The sequence below is a fragment of the Anomaloglossus baeobatrachus genome, chromosome 5 (assembly GCF_048569485.1).
Source record: "Anomaloglossus baeobatrachus isolate aAnoBae1 chromosome 5, aAnoBae1.hap1, whole genome shotgun sequence".
Taxonomy (NCBI): Eukaryota; Metazoa; Chordata; class Amphibia; order Anura; family Aromobatidae; genus Anomaloglossus; species Anomaloglossus baeobatrachus.
Genome location: NC_134357.1, coordinates 592,957,225 through 592,972,933, shown reverse-complemented (window position 1 = coordinate 592,972,933; position 15,709 = coordinate 592,957,225). Strand labels below are relative to the sequence as shown.

Sequence of the window (15,709 nt, the reverse complement as noted above, 5' to 3'; positions counted from 1 at the left end):
CACAGGAGAGGATTAGATACACAGCTCAGCAGACAGTATCACACAGGAGAGGATTAGATACACGGCTCACTAGACAGTATCACACAGGAGAGGATTAGATACACAGCTCAGCAGACAGTATCACACAGGAGAGGATTAGATACACAGCTCAGCAGACAGTATCACACAGGAGAGGATTAGATACACAGCTCAGCAGACAGTATCACACAGGAGAGGATTAGATACACAGCTCAGCAGACAGTATCACACAGGAGAGTATTAGATACACGGCTCAGCCGAGAGTATCACACAGGAGAGGATTAGATACACTGCTCAGCAGACAGTATCACACAGGAGAGGATTAGATACACAGCTCAGCAGACAGTATCACACAGGAGAGGATTAGATACACAGCTCAGCAGACAGTATCACACAGGAGAAGATTAGATACACGGCTCAGCAGACAGTATCACACAGAAGAGGATTAGATACATGGCTCAGCAGACAGTATCACCCAGGAGAGGATTAGATACACAGCTCAGCAGACAGTATCACACAGGAGAGGATTAGATACACGGCTCAGCAGACAGTATAACACAGGAGAGGATTAGATACACGGCTCACTAGACAGTATCACACAGGAGAGGATTAGATACACGGCTCACTAGACAGTATCACACAGGAGAGGATTAGATACACGGCTCACTAGACAGTATCACACAGGAGAGGATTAGATACCCAGACCCACCTGAATGTGAGGAGGATGCCCAGTGCGAAGATGAGGGTCCCCAGTGATGCGGAGTATCCCACCGTGTAGCAGATCTGCAGCAGTAGTAGCAGCGAGTGATCCTTTTTCTGTAATACAGGGGTGATTCCCATAGATGTCACCGGTCTCTTCTCATGCTATAGACCTCTGGAGTCGGCAGACAGATGACAGCGCTCACGGGGTTAATAAATACAGAACTCTCCTCGGTTACATCCATTATCCGGAGATTCTAGAATGTATCCAGTGTTAGGAGCAGACGGGCGAGAAAGACGGGCGAGAAAGACGGGCGAGAAAGACGGGCGAGAAAGACGGGCGAGAAAGACGGGCGAGAAAGACGGGCGAGAAAGACGGGCGAGAAAGACGGGCGAGAAAGACGGGCGAGAAAGACGGGCGAGAAAGACGGGCGAGACGTCCAAATATCACCGGCACTTTCCATAGGATTGTTATTATAGGACATTCCTCCTGTAACACTAACAGCCGGGCCCCATGATAGTTCTGCTGTGCAGGGGTCCGCGCAGTGTAGCCACAGGTGGAGGCCTCCTGTCCTGTACTGTCTGTAAGGAGATCACTAAGTGTGTGACTACTGGTATCACCGGTGTAATCCTGCCTATCTAGTCTCCAGCAGTATCACCGGTGTAATCCTGCCTATCTAGTCTCCAGCAGTATCACCTGTGTAATCCTGCCTATCTAGCCTCCAGCAGTATCACCGGTGTAATCCTGCCTATCTAGTCTCCAGCAGTATCACCGGTGTAATCCTGCCTATCTAGTCTCCAGCAGTATCACCGGTGTAATCCTGCCTATCTAGTCTCCAGCAGTATCACCTGTGTAATCCTGCCTATCTAGTCTCCAGCAGTATCACCAGTGTAATCCTGCCTATCTAGTCTCCAGCAGTATCACCGGTGTAATCCTGCCTATCTAGTCTCCAGCAGTATCACCTGTGTAATCCTGCCTATCTAGCCTCCAGCAGTATCACTGGGGTAATCCTATCTATATAGTCTCCAGCAGTATCACCGGTGTAATCCTGCCTATCTAGTCTCCAGCAGTATCACCGGTGTAATCCTGCCTATCTAGCCTCCAGCAGTATCACTGGGGTAATCCTATCTATATAGTCTCCAGCAGTATCACCGGTGTAATCCTGCCTATCTAGTCTCCAGCAGTATCACCAGTGTAATCCTGCCTATCTAGCCTCCAGCAGTATCACCGGTGTAATCCTGCCTATCTAGTCTCCAGCAGTATCACCGGTGTAATCCTGCCTATCTAGTCTCCAGCAGTATCACCAGTGTAATCCTGCCTATCTAGTCTCCAGCAGTATCACCTGTGTAATCCTGCCTATCTAGTCTCCTGCAGTATCACCAGTGTAATCCTGCCTATCTAGTCTCCAGCAGTATCACCAGTGTAATCCTGCCTATCTAGTCTCCAGCAGTATCACCTGTGTAATCCTGCCTATCTAGTCTCCAGCAGTATCACCTGTGTAATCCTGCCTATCTAGTCTCCTGCAGTATCACCAGTGTAATCCTGCCTATCTAGTCTCCAGCAGTATCACCAGTGTAATCCTGCCTATCTAGTCTCCAGCAGTATCACCTGTGTAATCCTGCCTATCTAGTCTCCAGCAGTATCACCGGTGTAATCCTGCCTATCTAGTCTCCAGCAGTATCACCAGTGTAATCCTGCCTATCTAGTCTCCAGCAGTATCACCAGTGTAATCCTGCCTATCTAGTCTCCAGCAGTATCACTGGGGTAATCCTATCTATATAGTCTCCAGCAGTATCATCGGGGTAATCCTTCCTATTTAGTCTCTAGCAATATCACCAGTGTAATCCTGCCTATCTAGCCTCCAGCAGTATCACCGGTGTAATCCTGCCTATCTAGTCTCCAGCAGTATCACCGGTGTAATCCTGCCTATCTAGTCTCCAGCAGTATCACCAGTGTAATCCTGCCTATCTAGTCTCCAGCAGTATCACCTGTGTAATCCTGCCTATCTAGTCTCCAGCAGTATCACCGATGTAATCCTGCCTATCTAGTCTCCAGCAGTATCACTGGTGTAATCCTGCCTATCTAGTCTCCAGCAGTATCACCAGTGTAATCCTGCCTATCTAGTCTCCAGCAGTATCACCAGTGTAATCCTGCCTATCTAGTGTCCAGCAGTATCACCGGTGTAATCCTGTCTATCTAGTCTCCAGCAGTATCACCGGTGTAATCCTGCCTATCTAGCCTCCAGCAGTATCACCGGTGTTATCCTGCCTATCTAGTCTCCAGCAGTATCACCAGTGTAATCCTGCCTATCTAGTCTCCAGCAGTATCACCAGTGTAATGCTGCCTATCTAGTCTCCAGCAGTATCACCAGTGTAATGCTGCCTATCTAGTCTCCAGCAGTATCACCAGTGTAATCCTGCCTATCTAGTGTCCAGCAGTATCACCGGTGTAATCCTGCCTATCTAGTCTCCAGCAGTATCACCGGTGTAATCCTGCCTATCTAGTCTCCAGCAGTATCACCGGTGTAATCCTGCCTATCTAGTCTCCAGCAGTATCACCAGTGTAATCCTGCCTATCTAGTCTCCAGCAGTATCACCTGTGTAATCCTGCCTATCTAGTCTCCAGCAGTATCACCGATGTAATCCTGCCTATCTAGTCTCCAGCAGTATCACCGATGTAATCCTGCCTATCTAGTCTCCAGCAGTATCACCGGTGTAATCCTGCCTATCTAGTCTCCAGCAGTATCACCGGTGTAATCCTGCCTATCTAGTCTCCAGCAGTATCACCGGTGTAATCCTGCCTATCTAGTCTCCAGCAGTTTCACCGGTGTAATCCTGCGTATCTAGCCTCCAGCAGTATCACCGGTGTAATCCTGCCTATCTAGCCTCCAGCAGTATCATTGATGTAATCCTGCCTATCTAGTCTCCAGCAGTATCACTGGTGTAATCCTGCCTATCTAGCCTCCAGCAGTATCACCGGTGTAATCCTGCCTATCTAGTCTCCAGCAGTATCACCGGTGTAATCCTGCCTATCTAGTCTCCAGCAGTATCACCGGTGTAATCCTGCCTATCTAGTCTCCAGCAGTATCACCAGTGTAATCCTGCCTATCTAGTCTCCAGCAGTATCACCGGTGTAATCCAGCCTATCTAGTCTCCAGCAGTATCACCAGTGTAATCCTGCCTATCTAGTCTCCAGCAGTATCACCTGTGTAATCCTGCCTATCTAGTCTCCAGCAGTATCACCGATGTAATCCTGCCTATCTAGTCTCCAGCAGTATCACCAGTGTAATCCTGCCTATCTAGTCTCCAGCAGTATCACCGGTGTAATCCTGCATAACTAGTCTCCAGTATGTTTAGTTAGTAAGTGTGTGCTGCGTTCCTGCCTATCTTGGCTCCGGTATAGGAGCAGCTTGGTCTATGGGTCAGTATAGGCCCAGCCTCCAGTGATGATTGGATGAGACCTCTTATAGCAATGTATATACACAATTACTCTTGTATATAGTCAGTTGTGCATTCCTGCCTATCTTGGCTCCGGTATAGGAGCAGCTTGGTCTATGGGTCAGTATAGGCCCAGCCTCCAGTGATGATTGGATGAGACCTCTTATAGCAATGTATATACACAATTACTCTTGTATATAGTCAGTTGTGCGTTCCTGCCTATCTTGGCTCCGGTATAGGAGCAGCTTGGTCTATGGGTCAGTATAGGCCCAGCCTCCAGTGATGATTGGATGAGACCTCTTATAGCAATGTATATACACAATTACTCTTGTATATAGTCAGTTGTGCGTTCCTGCCTATCTAGGCTCCGGTATAGGAGCAGCTTGGTCTATGGGTCAGTATAGGCCCAGCCTCCAGTGATGATTGGATGAGACCTCTTATAGCAATGAATATACACAATTACTCTTGTATATAGTCAGTTGTGCGTTCCTGCCTATCTTGTCTCCCGCAGTACCAGGCCTTTATCAGTCAGTATCACATAATAACATGTCTCTCCTGGATTTTCCAGCCTTGGCTGCCTTGTGTCCTGAATAACTCTGGTCCCATAAAAGCTCGGCAATCTGCGGTAATCCGGGGGATTAGCGGTGAAATGTAGAATAAACATGGCAGACTCACGTTCTGTTTGAAGTGATTGGCGGTGGAGCACTCGGTGTCGTCCCGCCAGATATCGGTGGAGTTGTCCTTTCTCCGCCAGAGCCCGTGCTCGGTGCATTGTCTGTGCGTGGAGCCGGTGCTGCCTGGAACGACACAGCCCAGGGGCTCAGAACATGGCGCAGCGACTCCGGGCCCCGCTACTGTACTGGCCCCATATAGGTTCATCTGGTCTGTATAATTGGGGGAATGACGGTCCGGCGCCATCTCCTGACTGTGACCAAACGCCAAACAGGACAGTATCTGATTCTCATCATGATTATGCAAGGATCCTGTGCCATATAGTGCCTGATAACCACTGCCATATAGTGCCTGATAACTATTGCCATATAAACTCCTAATAACCACCGCCATACAGTGCCTGATAACCACCGCCATATAGTGCCTGATAACCACCGCCATATAGTGCCTGATAACTATCGCCATATGAACTCCTGATAACCACCGCCATATAGTGCCTGATAACCACCGCCATATAGTGCCTGATAACCACCGCCATATAAACTCCTGATAAACACCGCCATATAGAGAATCATAACCACCGCCATATAGTGCCTGATAACCACCGCCATATAAACTCCTGATAAAAACTGCCATATAGTGCCTGATAACCACCGCCATATAAACTCCTGATAACAACCATCATAAAGTGCTTGATAACCACCGCCATATAAACTCCTGATAAACACCGCCATATAGAGAATGATAACCACCGCCATATAAACTCCTGATAACCACCACCATATAGTGCCTGATTACCACCGCCATATAAACTCCTGATAACCACCGCCATATAGTGCCTGATAACTATCGCCATATGAACTCCTGATAACCACCACCATATAGTGCCTTATAAGCACCACCATATAGTGCCTGATAACCACCGCCATATAAACTCCTGATAAACACCGCCATATAGAGAATTATAACCACCGCCATATAGTGCCTGATAACCACCGCCATATAAACTCCTGATAAAAACTGCCATATAGTGCCTGATAACCACCGCCATATAAACTCCTGATAACCACCGCCATATAAACTCCTGATAACCACCACCATATAGTGCCTGATAACCACCGCCATATAAACTCCTGATAACCACCGCCATATAAACTCCTGATAACCACCACCATATAGTGCCTGATAACCACCGCCATATAAACTCCTGATAACCACCGCCATATAGTGCCTGATAACCACCGCCATATAAACTCCTGATAACCACCGCCATATAGTGCCTGATAACCACCGCCATATAAACTTCTGATAACCACCGCCATATAAACTTCTGATAAACACCACCATATAGTGCCTGATAACCACCGCCATATAAACTCTTGATAAACACCACCATATAGTGCCTGATAACCACCGCCATATAAACTCCTGATAACCACCGCCATATAGTGCCTTATAACTATCGCCATATAAACTCCTAATAATCACCTCCATACAGTGCCTGATAACCACCGCCATATAAACTCCTGATAACCACCGCCATATAGTGCCTGATAACCACCGCCATATAAACTCCTGATAACCACCGCCATATAAACTCCTGATAACCACCACCATATAGTGCCTGATAACCACCGCCATATAAACTTCTGATAACCACCGCCATATAAACTTCTGATAAACACCACCATATAGTGCCTGATAACCACCGCCATATAAACTCCTGATAACCACCGCCATATAGTGCCTTATAACTATCGCCATATAAACTCCTAATAATCACCTCCATACAGTGCCTGATAACACCGCCATATACTGCCTGATATGAGGCAGACAGTACCAGAGGGCATTTACAGTCTATAAATCAGTCTGTGTACCATTACTATGCACATAGCAGGATCGGTGGCTCCTCGTTACCTTCTTGTATGGTCGGCAGGTACCATGGACACGGCACAGACACGTTCCCGGGGTACGAGGACGGCCAGCACACGAACTGATCAAACGTCCCATTACAGTAAACGCCTGCAAGAAAAGAGGACACAGAGGGTCAGCAACAGTGATGTCATCAGCAGCTGTAAAGTGAGACGCTGCAAAGGGCAGGAAGTGGGAGGTCACAAGATAGGAGGACCATGATAGAAGAAAAAGAGCAAAGAAAGAAGAGGAGGAGAAGGGAAGAAGAGGAAGAAGAGGAGGAGAAGGAAAGAAGAGGAAGAAGAGGAAGAAGAGGAAGAAGAGGAAGAAGAGGAGGAGAAGGGAAGAAGAGGAAGAAAAGGAAGAAGAAGAGGAGAAGGGAAGAAGAGGAATTAGAAAAAGAAGAGGAGGAGAAGGGAAGAAGAGTAAGAAAAGGAAGAAGAGTAAGAAAAGGAAGAAATGGAGGAGAAGGGAAGAAGAGGAAGAAAAGGAAGAAGAGGAGGAGAAGGGAAGTAGAGGAAGAAGAGGAAGAAGAGGAGGAGAAGGGAAGAAGAGGAAGAAAAGGAAGAAGAAGAGGAGAAGGGAAGAAGTGGAAGAAGAAAAAGAAGAGGAGGAGAAGGGAAGAAGAGGAAGAAAAGGAGGAGAAGGGAAGAAGAGGAAGAAGAGGAAGAAGAGGAGGAGAAGGGAAGAAGAGGAAGAAAAGGAAGAAGAAGAGGAGAAGGGAAGAAGAGGAAGAAGAAAAAGAAGAGGAGGAGAAGGGAAGAAGAGTAAGAAAAGGAAGAAGAGTAAGAAAAGGAAGAAATGGAGGAGAAGGGAAGAAGAGGAAGAAAGGGAAGAAGAGGAGGAGAAGGGAAGAAGAGGAAGAAGAGGAGGAGAAGGGAAGAAGAAGAAGAAGAAGAAAAGGAAGAAGAGGAAGAAAAGGAAGAAGAGGAAGAAAAGGAAGAAGAGGAAGAAAAGGAAGAAGAAGAGGAGAAGGGAAGAAGAGGAAGAAGAAAAAGAAGAGGAGGAGAAGGGAAGAAGAGGAAGAAGAGGAGGAGAAGGGAAGAAGAGGAAGAAAAGGAAGAAGAGGAGGAGAAGGGAAGAAGAGGAAGAAAAGGAAGAAGAAGAGGAGAAGGGAAGAAGAGGAAGAAGAAAAAGAAGAGGAGGAGAAGGGAAGAAGAGGAAGAAGAGGAGGAGAAGGAAAGAAGAGGAAGAAGAGGAAGAAGAGGAGGAGAAGGGAAGAAGAGGAAGAAAAGGAAGAAGAAGAGGAGAAGGGAAGAAGAGGAAGAAGAAAAAGAAGAGGAGGAGAAGGGAAGAAGAGTAAGAAAAGGAAGAAATGGAGGAGAAGGGAAGAAGAGGAAGAAAAGGAAGAAGAGGAGGAGAAGGGAAGTAGAGGAAGAAGAGGAAGAAGAGGAGGAGAAGGGAAGAAGAGGAAGAAAAGGAAGAAGAAAAGGAGAAGGGAAGAAGTGGAAGAAGAAAAAGAAGAGGAGGAGAAGGGAAGAAGAGGAAGAAAAGGAGGAGAAGGGAAGAAGAGGAAGAAGAGGAGGAGAAGGGAAGAAGAGTAAGAAAAGGAAGAAGAAGAGGAGAAGGGAAGAAGAGGAAGAAGAAAAAGAAGAGGAGGAGAAGGGAAGAAGAGTAAGAAAAGGAAGAAGAGTAAGAAAAGGAAGAAATGGAGGAGAAGGGAAGAAGAGGAAGAAAGGGAAGAAGAGGAGGAGAAGGGAAGAAGAGGAAGAAGAGGAGGAGAAGGGAAGAAGAAGAAGAAGAAGAAAAGGAAGAAGAGGAAGAAAAGGAAGAAGAGGAAGAAAAGGAAGAAGAAGAGGAGAAGGGAAGAAGAGGAAGAAGAAAAAGAAGAGGAGGAGAAGGGAAGAAGAGGAAGAAGAGGAGGAGAAGGGAAGAAGAGGAAGAAAAGGAAGAAGAGGAGGAGAAGGGAAGAAGAGGAAGAAAAGGAAGAAGAAGAGGAGAAGGGAAGAAGAGGAAGAAGAAAAAGAAGAGGAGGAGAAGGGAAGAAGAGTAAGAAAAGGAAGAAGAGTAAGAAAAGGAAGAAATGGAGGAGAAGGGAAGAAGAGGAAGAAAGGGAAGAAGAGGAGGAGAAGGGAAGAAGAGGAAGAAGAGGAGGAGAAGGGAAGAAGAAGAAGAAGAAAAGGAAGAAGAGGAAGAAAAGGAAGAAGAGGAAGAAAAGGAAGAAGAAGAGGAGAAGGGAAGAAGAGGAAGAAGAAAAAGAAGAGGAGGAGAAGGGAAGAAGAGGAAGAAGAGGAGGAGAAGGGAAGAAGAGGAAGAAAAGGAAGAAGAAGAGGAGAAGGGAAGAAGAGGAAGAAGAAAAAGAAGAGGAGGAGAAGGGAAGAAGAGGAAGAAGAGGAGGAGAAGGGAAGAAGAGGAAGAAGAGGAGGAGAAGGAAAGAAGAGGAAGAAGAGGAAGAAGAGGAGGAGAAGGGAAGAAGAGGAAGAAAAGGAAGAAGAAGAGGAGAAGGGAAGAAGAGGAAGAAGAAAAAGAAGAGGAGGAGAAGGGAAGAAGAGTAAGAAAAGGAAGAAATGGAGGAGAAGGGAAGAAGAGGAAGAAAAGGAAGAAGAGGAGGAGAAGGGAAGAAGAGGAAGAAGAGGAGGAGAAGGGAAGAAGAAGAAAAGGAAGAAGAGGAAGAAAAGGAAGAAGAGGAAGAAAAGGAAGAAGAGGAGAAGGGAAGAAGAGGAAGAAAAGGAAGAAGAGGAGGAGAAGGGAAGAAGAGGAAGAAAAGGAAGAAGAGGAGGAGAAAGGAAGAAGAGGAAGAAAAGGAAGAAGAGGAGGAGAAGGGAAGAAGAGGAAGAAAAGGAAGAAGAGGAGGAGAAAGGAAGAAGAGGAAGAAAAGGAAGAAGAGGAGGAGAAGGGAAGAAGAGGAAGAAAAGGAAGAAGAGGAGGAGAAAGGAAGAAGAGGAAGAAAAGGAAGAAGAGGAGGAGAAGGGAAGAAGAGGAAGAAAAGGAAGAAGAGGAGGAGAAAGGAAGAAGAGGAAGAAAATGAAGAAGAGGAGGAGAAGGGAAGAAGAGGAAGAAAAGGAAGAAGAGGAGGAGAAGGAAGAAGAGGAAGAACAGGAGGAGAGGGGAAGAAGAGGAAGAAAATGAAAAAGAGGAGGAGAAGGGAAGAAGAAAAAGAAAAGGAAGAAGAGCAAGAAAAGGGAAGAAGAGGAGGAGAAGGAAAGCAAAGGAAGAAGAGGAGGAGAAGGGAAGAAGAGGAAGAAGAGGAAGAAGTGGAAGAAGAGGAGGAAAAAGGAAGAAGAGGAAGAAGAGGAGGAGAAGGGAATAAGAGGAGGAGAAGGGAAGAAGAGGAAGGAAAGGAAGAAGAGGAGGAGAAAGGAAGAAGGGAAAGAAAAGGAAGAAGAGGAGGAGAAGGGAAGAAGAGGAAGAAGAAAAAGAAGAGGAGGAGAAGGGAAGAAGAGGAAGAAGAGGAGGAGAAGGGAAGAAGAGGAAGAAGAGGAGGAGAAGGAAAGAAGAGGAAGAAGAGGAAGAAGAGGAGGAGAAGAGAAGAAGAGGAAGAAAAGGAAGAAGAGGAGAAGGGAAGAAGAGGAAGAAGAAAAAGAAGAGGAGGAGAAGGGAAGAAGAGTAAGGAAAGGAAGAAATGGAGGAGAAGGGAAGAAGAGGAAGAAAAGGAAGAAGAGGAGGAGAAGGGAAGAAGAGGAAGAAGAGGAGGAGAAGGGAAGAAGAGGAAGAAAAGGAAGAAGAGGAAGAAAAGGAAGAAGAGGAAGAAAAGGAAGAAGAGGAGGAGAAGGGAAGAAGAGGAAGAAAAGGAAGAAGAGGAGGAGAAGGGAAGAAGAGGAAGAAAAGGAAGAAGAGGAGGAGAAAGGAAGAAGAGGAAGAAAAGGAAGAAGAGGAGGAGAAGGGAAGAAGAGGAAGAAAAGGAAGAAGAGGAGGAAAAAGGAAGAAGAGGAAGAAAAGGAAGAAGAGGAGGAGAAGGGAAGAAGAGGAAGAAAAGGAAGAAGAGGAGGAGAAAGGAAGAAGAGGAAGAAAAGGAAGAAGAGGAGGAGAAGGGAAGAAGAGGAAGAAAATGAAGAAGAGGAGGAGAAAGGAAGAAGAGGAAGAAAATGAAGAAGAGGAGGAGAAGGGAAGAAGAGGAAGAAAAGGAAGAAGAGGAGGAGAAGGGAAGAAGAGGAAGAACAGGAGGAGAGGGGAAGAAGAGGAAGAAAATGAAGAAGAGGAGGAGAAGGGAAAAAGAAAAGGAAGAAGAGCAAGAAAAGGGAAGAAGAGGAGGAGAAGGAAAGCAAAGGAAGAAGAGGAGGAGAAGGGAAGAAGAGGAAGAAGAGGAAGAAGTGGAAGAAGAGGAGGAAAAAGGAAGAAGAGGAAGAAGAGGAGGAGAAGGGAATAAGAGGAGGAGAAGGGAAGAAGAGGAAGAAAAGGAAGAAGAGGAGGAGAAAGGAAGAAGGGAAAGAAAAGGAAGAAGAGGAGAAGGGAAGAAGAGGAAGAAGAGAAAGAGCAGGAAAGTGGGAGGTCACAAGACAGGATGACCATAATTAATAAGGAAGAAGAGGAAGAAGAGGAGAAGAAATATTTTTATATCTTTATTTTTAAAGAGTAGAAGGAAGAAGAGGAAGAGAAGGAAGAAGAGGAAGAGAAGGAAGAAGAGGAAGGAAAGGAAGAAAAGGAAGAAGAGGAGTAGAAGAGAGAAGAAAATGAAGATGAGTAGATAGAAGAAGAGGAGGAGAAGGAAGAAATGAAATAGTAGGAAAGAAAAAGGAAGATGAGAAGGAGAAGAAATGAAAGAGGAGGAGAAGAGAAGGAAGAAGAGGAATCGAAGTAAGAAGAGAAAGAGAAGGTAAAAGGAGAACTAAAGGAACATAAGAAAAAAAGAGGGAAAAAAAACAGGAGAAGGAAGAAGAGGAAGCGAAGGAAGAAGAGAAAGGAAAGAAAGAAAGAAAGGGAGGAGAAGAGGACAAGAAGGAAGAAAAGAAAGAAGGAAAGAAAGAGGAGAAGGAAAAGGGGGAGAAGGAAGAAGAGGAAGTGAAGGAGAAAGAGGAGAAGGTAGAAGAGGAGAAAACTGGAACAAGAAAAGGAAGTAGAGAAAGAAAAGGGAAGAAGTGAAAGAACGGAGAAAGGATGGAAAGGAAAAAGATGAACAAATGGTCAAGAAAGGAAAAGAAAATTATACCTATGAATAGAAGAAGAATGTAAGGAAAAGAAAGAAAGAAGAGGAGGAGAAAAAAAGAAAAAGTAAAGGAGAAAACAGATGGAAAAGGGAAAGTAGAGGAAGGAAAGGATAAAATAGAAAACAAGAGGAGGAAGAAGAAAAGAATAAAAGAAGTAGAAATTATTTAAACATCTGTGCAGTAGAAGTGAAGGAGAAGTATGCTGCGCATCATTTTAATTGTGTTTGCTCTGTCTCTTCGCCGCAGGATAATCCTCCTCCCGTCTCCAGTCTCCAGTTATTATTATTTTTGGATACTGAGGGGTCGTAAAACATTCTTATCCGATAATAACATCCTCCTTATATCTGACTCCTCACAGAGTCTTCACTCGCTCCGGTTCTGGATGAGTAATTATTATCAGGACATACTGGACCCATAAATCCCTTCCCCCATCACTGCGGAGGCTTTCATCATTAGCACACGATAAGACACCGGGTCTGAGCGACACAAGGAAGCTCCATAGCATTCATTAGACGGACCCATGTGGAAGATGGGCAGTGATTGGAGGTCTACTGGATCGTTTGTATAAAATAAGGAAAACACTGACTGTTTCCGGATTAAATATACATAATTTAATATCTTCGTCTCTCTTGCTCTATATTTACATCCCCAAAGCCGTCCACTCTATTAGTGATGAGCGAGTACTAAAAAGCTCGGGTGCTCGAAGCTCGGGCCGAGCCTCCCAAGATACTCGTGTACTCGGCCCGAGCAACGAGCCCAATGTTATCCTATGGGAGACCCGAGTATTTTTGTGAAATGACCACCGGCAGCATGGAGAAACCCTAAAAATGGCACAAAAGTCTCCGAAGAGTGCTCAAATGACATGGCAACAGCATGGGGAAGACCCCTTGAAGCATTTATCACTCAAAAGTCACAGCTGTGAACAATTTAGTCCGCGTTTTACGCCATTTTTACGGACTCACCAGAAAACCTTCCAAAATGACACCAAAATGAATTTTCATGGCGGAAATGTTAAGGGCACATACCCAATAGTGAGATAGAGCTGGTGTATGTTACTTTTTGAGATTACTACATGAAAGATTTTACGTGAAAACATTGTGTGGCACTCCGATGTCCCTGAGAAGAGACGTACATAAAGGCCTCTGAGTCTAATGTGCCCATTTTGAGGAAGTGAGTCTTTGTAGTATTTTCCTTTGCCAGGGCAGTCCAAAATTGTGAGGTTCACCAATGCCCCTGCATACAGACGTGCATGATGGCCTGTAAACCTGAAGTGCCCATTGTAAGGAAGTGGGTCTATTGTAGTATAGCCCTTAGGCAGGGCAGCCAAAAATTGTGAGGCTCCACATTGTCCCTGGATAGAGACGTGCATGAGGGCCTGTAAACCTGAAGTGCCCATTGGAAGGAAGTGGGTCTATTGTAGTATAGCCCTTAGGCAGGGCAGCCAAAAATTGGGAGGCTCCACGTTGTCCCTGGATAGAGACGTGCATGAGGGCCTGTAAACCTGAAGTGCCCATTGGAAGGAAGTGGGTCTATTGTAGTATAGCCCTTAGGCAGGGCAGCCAAAAATTGGGAGGCTCCACGTTGTCCCTGGATAGAGACGTGCATGAGGGCCTCAAAACATTAAGTGTCCCTTGTCAGGAAGTGGGTCTTTTGTAGTATAGCCCTTTGGCAGGGCAGCCAAAAATTGGGAGGCTCCACGTTGTCCCTGGATAGAGACGTGCATGAGGGCCTGTACACCTGAAGTGCCCATTGGAAGGAAGTGGGTCTATTGTAGTATAGCCCTTTGGCAGGGCAGCCAAAAATTGGGAGGCTCCACGTTGTCCCTGGATAGAGACGTGCATGAGGGCCTGTACACCTGAAGTGCCCATTGGAAGGAAGTGGGTCTATTGTAGTATAGCCCTTAGGCAGGGCAGCCAAAAATTGGGAGGCTCCACGTTGTCCCTGGATAGAGACGTGCATGAGGGCCTCAAAACATTAAGTGTCCATTGTCAGGAAGTGGGTGTATTATAGTATAGCCCTTTGGCAGGGCAGCCAAAAATTGGGAGGCTCCACGTTGTCCCTGGATAGAGACGTGCATGAGGGCCTCAAAACATTGTTCCCATTGCAAAGGAGCGGGTCTCCTGTCGTTGTAATGTCCATTCTGCAAAGAATGGGCGAAAAAATTTACCACTGGGGGTATACCTGAAACAAAGGCCTAACTCTTGTAACGGTCATCATGGTGGCGCATGAGAAGGAGGAGCAGTCCAGCGATTATCCAAAGTCCAGAAGTGTGTACCCATGGGTGACTGGAGGTACATGGCAAATTCCCGTTACAAACTTTAAATTCCGCTCTCATTTGCTGGTGGTGTGGTGAAGTCTGGCCCAATCCAACCCTTGTTCATCTTGATCAGAGTCAGCCTGTCAGCATTTTCAGTTGACAGGCGGGTGCGTTTATCTGTAATGATTCCACCTGCGGCACTAAAAACACGCTCTGACAAAACGCTAGCGGCAGGGCAGGCCAGGACTTCCAAGGCGTAGAGAGCCAATTCATGCCACGTGTCCAGCTTGGATACACATTAATTGTAAGGCACAGAGGAATGTCGGAGTACAGTTGTTCGATCTGCAAGGTACTCCTTGAGCATCTGGGCAAACTTAGGATTTCTTGTGGCACTACCCCGCACCTCAGGGGCTGTGGTATGTGAGGGGCTGAGAAAACTGTCCCACATCTTAAAGACTGTTCCCCTACCTCTGGCGGATTGGACTTGTGCCTCTCTCGGCTGTACGCCTTGGTTGTCCACTGATTCCTGACCTATGCCGCTAGCGTTTTGTGAGGGGAATGCTTTGCCTACTTCCGTGACTATGGCCTTCCGGAACTGCTGCATTTTGGTTGACCTCTCCGCCTCGGGAATAAGAGACATAAAGTTCTCCTTGTAGCGTGGGTCTAACAGTGTTACCAACCAGTAATGATTGTCGGCCAAGATGTTCTTAACGCGAGGGTCACAAGACAGGCAGCTTACCATAAAGTCAGCCATGTGCGCCAGACTCTTAACAGCCAGGACTTCAGTAGCCTGACCAACACGTTGACTGAACATGCTGTCCTCCTCCTCCTCCTCCTCCTCCTCCTCATCTACCCTGTCCTCTGGCCAGCCACGCTGAACCGAGGATATGACTGGTGTGCATGTCATATCCTCAATTTGGCCGGAGATTTGCTCCATGTCTTCATCCTCCTCCTCGTCATAGTCCTCCACTGCACGTTGTGATGAGACGAGGCTGGGCTGTGTGTTATCACCCACACCCACTACTGTTTCTTGCTGCAACTCATCGCGCTCCGCCTGCAATGCATCATGTTTGGTTTTGAGCAGAGACCGTTTTAGAAGGCAGAGTAGCGGTATGGTGACGCTAATAATGGCGTCATCACCACTCACCATCTTGGTGGAGTCCTCAAAGTTTTGGAGGATGGTACATAGGTCGGACATCCATCTCCACTCCTCAGGTGTTATGTGTGGAGTTTGACCCATTTCCCGACGGCTTAGGTGATGCAGGTACTCAACAACTGCCCTCTTCTGCTCACATATCCTGACCAACATGTGCAGAGTTGAATTCCAACGCGTGGGGACATCACACACCAGTCTGTGAGCCGGAAGATGCAAACGGTGCTGAAAGCCGGCAAGGCCGGCTGAAGCAGTAGGTGACTTTCGAAAATGTGCAGACAGGCGGCGAACTTTTACCAGCAGATCAGACAGCTCTGGGTATGACTTTATAAACCGCTGAACCACGAGGTTGAGCACATGGGCCACGCATGGAACATGTGTCAGCTGGCCTCGCCTCAAAGCCGCCACCAGGTTCCGGCCATTGTCACACACGACCTTTCCTGGCTTTAGGTTCAGAGGTGTGAGCCAGTGATCTGC

The 15,709-nt window shown here is 46.6% G+C and overlaps 1 protein-coding gene across 1 annotated transcript in view; it reads right to left on the bottom strand.

Annotated features, from left to right (window-relative positions):
* GLP2R (glucagon like peptide 2 receptor) overlaps positions 1–15,709 on the bottom strand; it is a 142,320-nt gene that overhangs the window by 20,311 nt on the left and 106,300 nt on the right. Inside the window, exons 3-5 of the mRNA XM_075348010.1 lie at positions 6,745–6,849; positions 4,831–4,952; positions 728–834 (exon numbers count right to left, since the gene is read on the bottom strand). Of these exons, the coding sequence (XP_075204125.1) occupies positions 728–834; positions 4,831–4,952; positions 6,745–6,849 (334 nt within the window). The remainder of the gene's footprint in view (positions 1–727; positions 835–4,830; positions 4,953–6,744; positions 6,850–15,709) is intronic.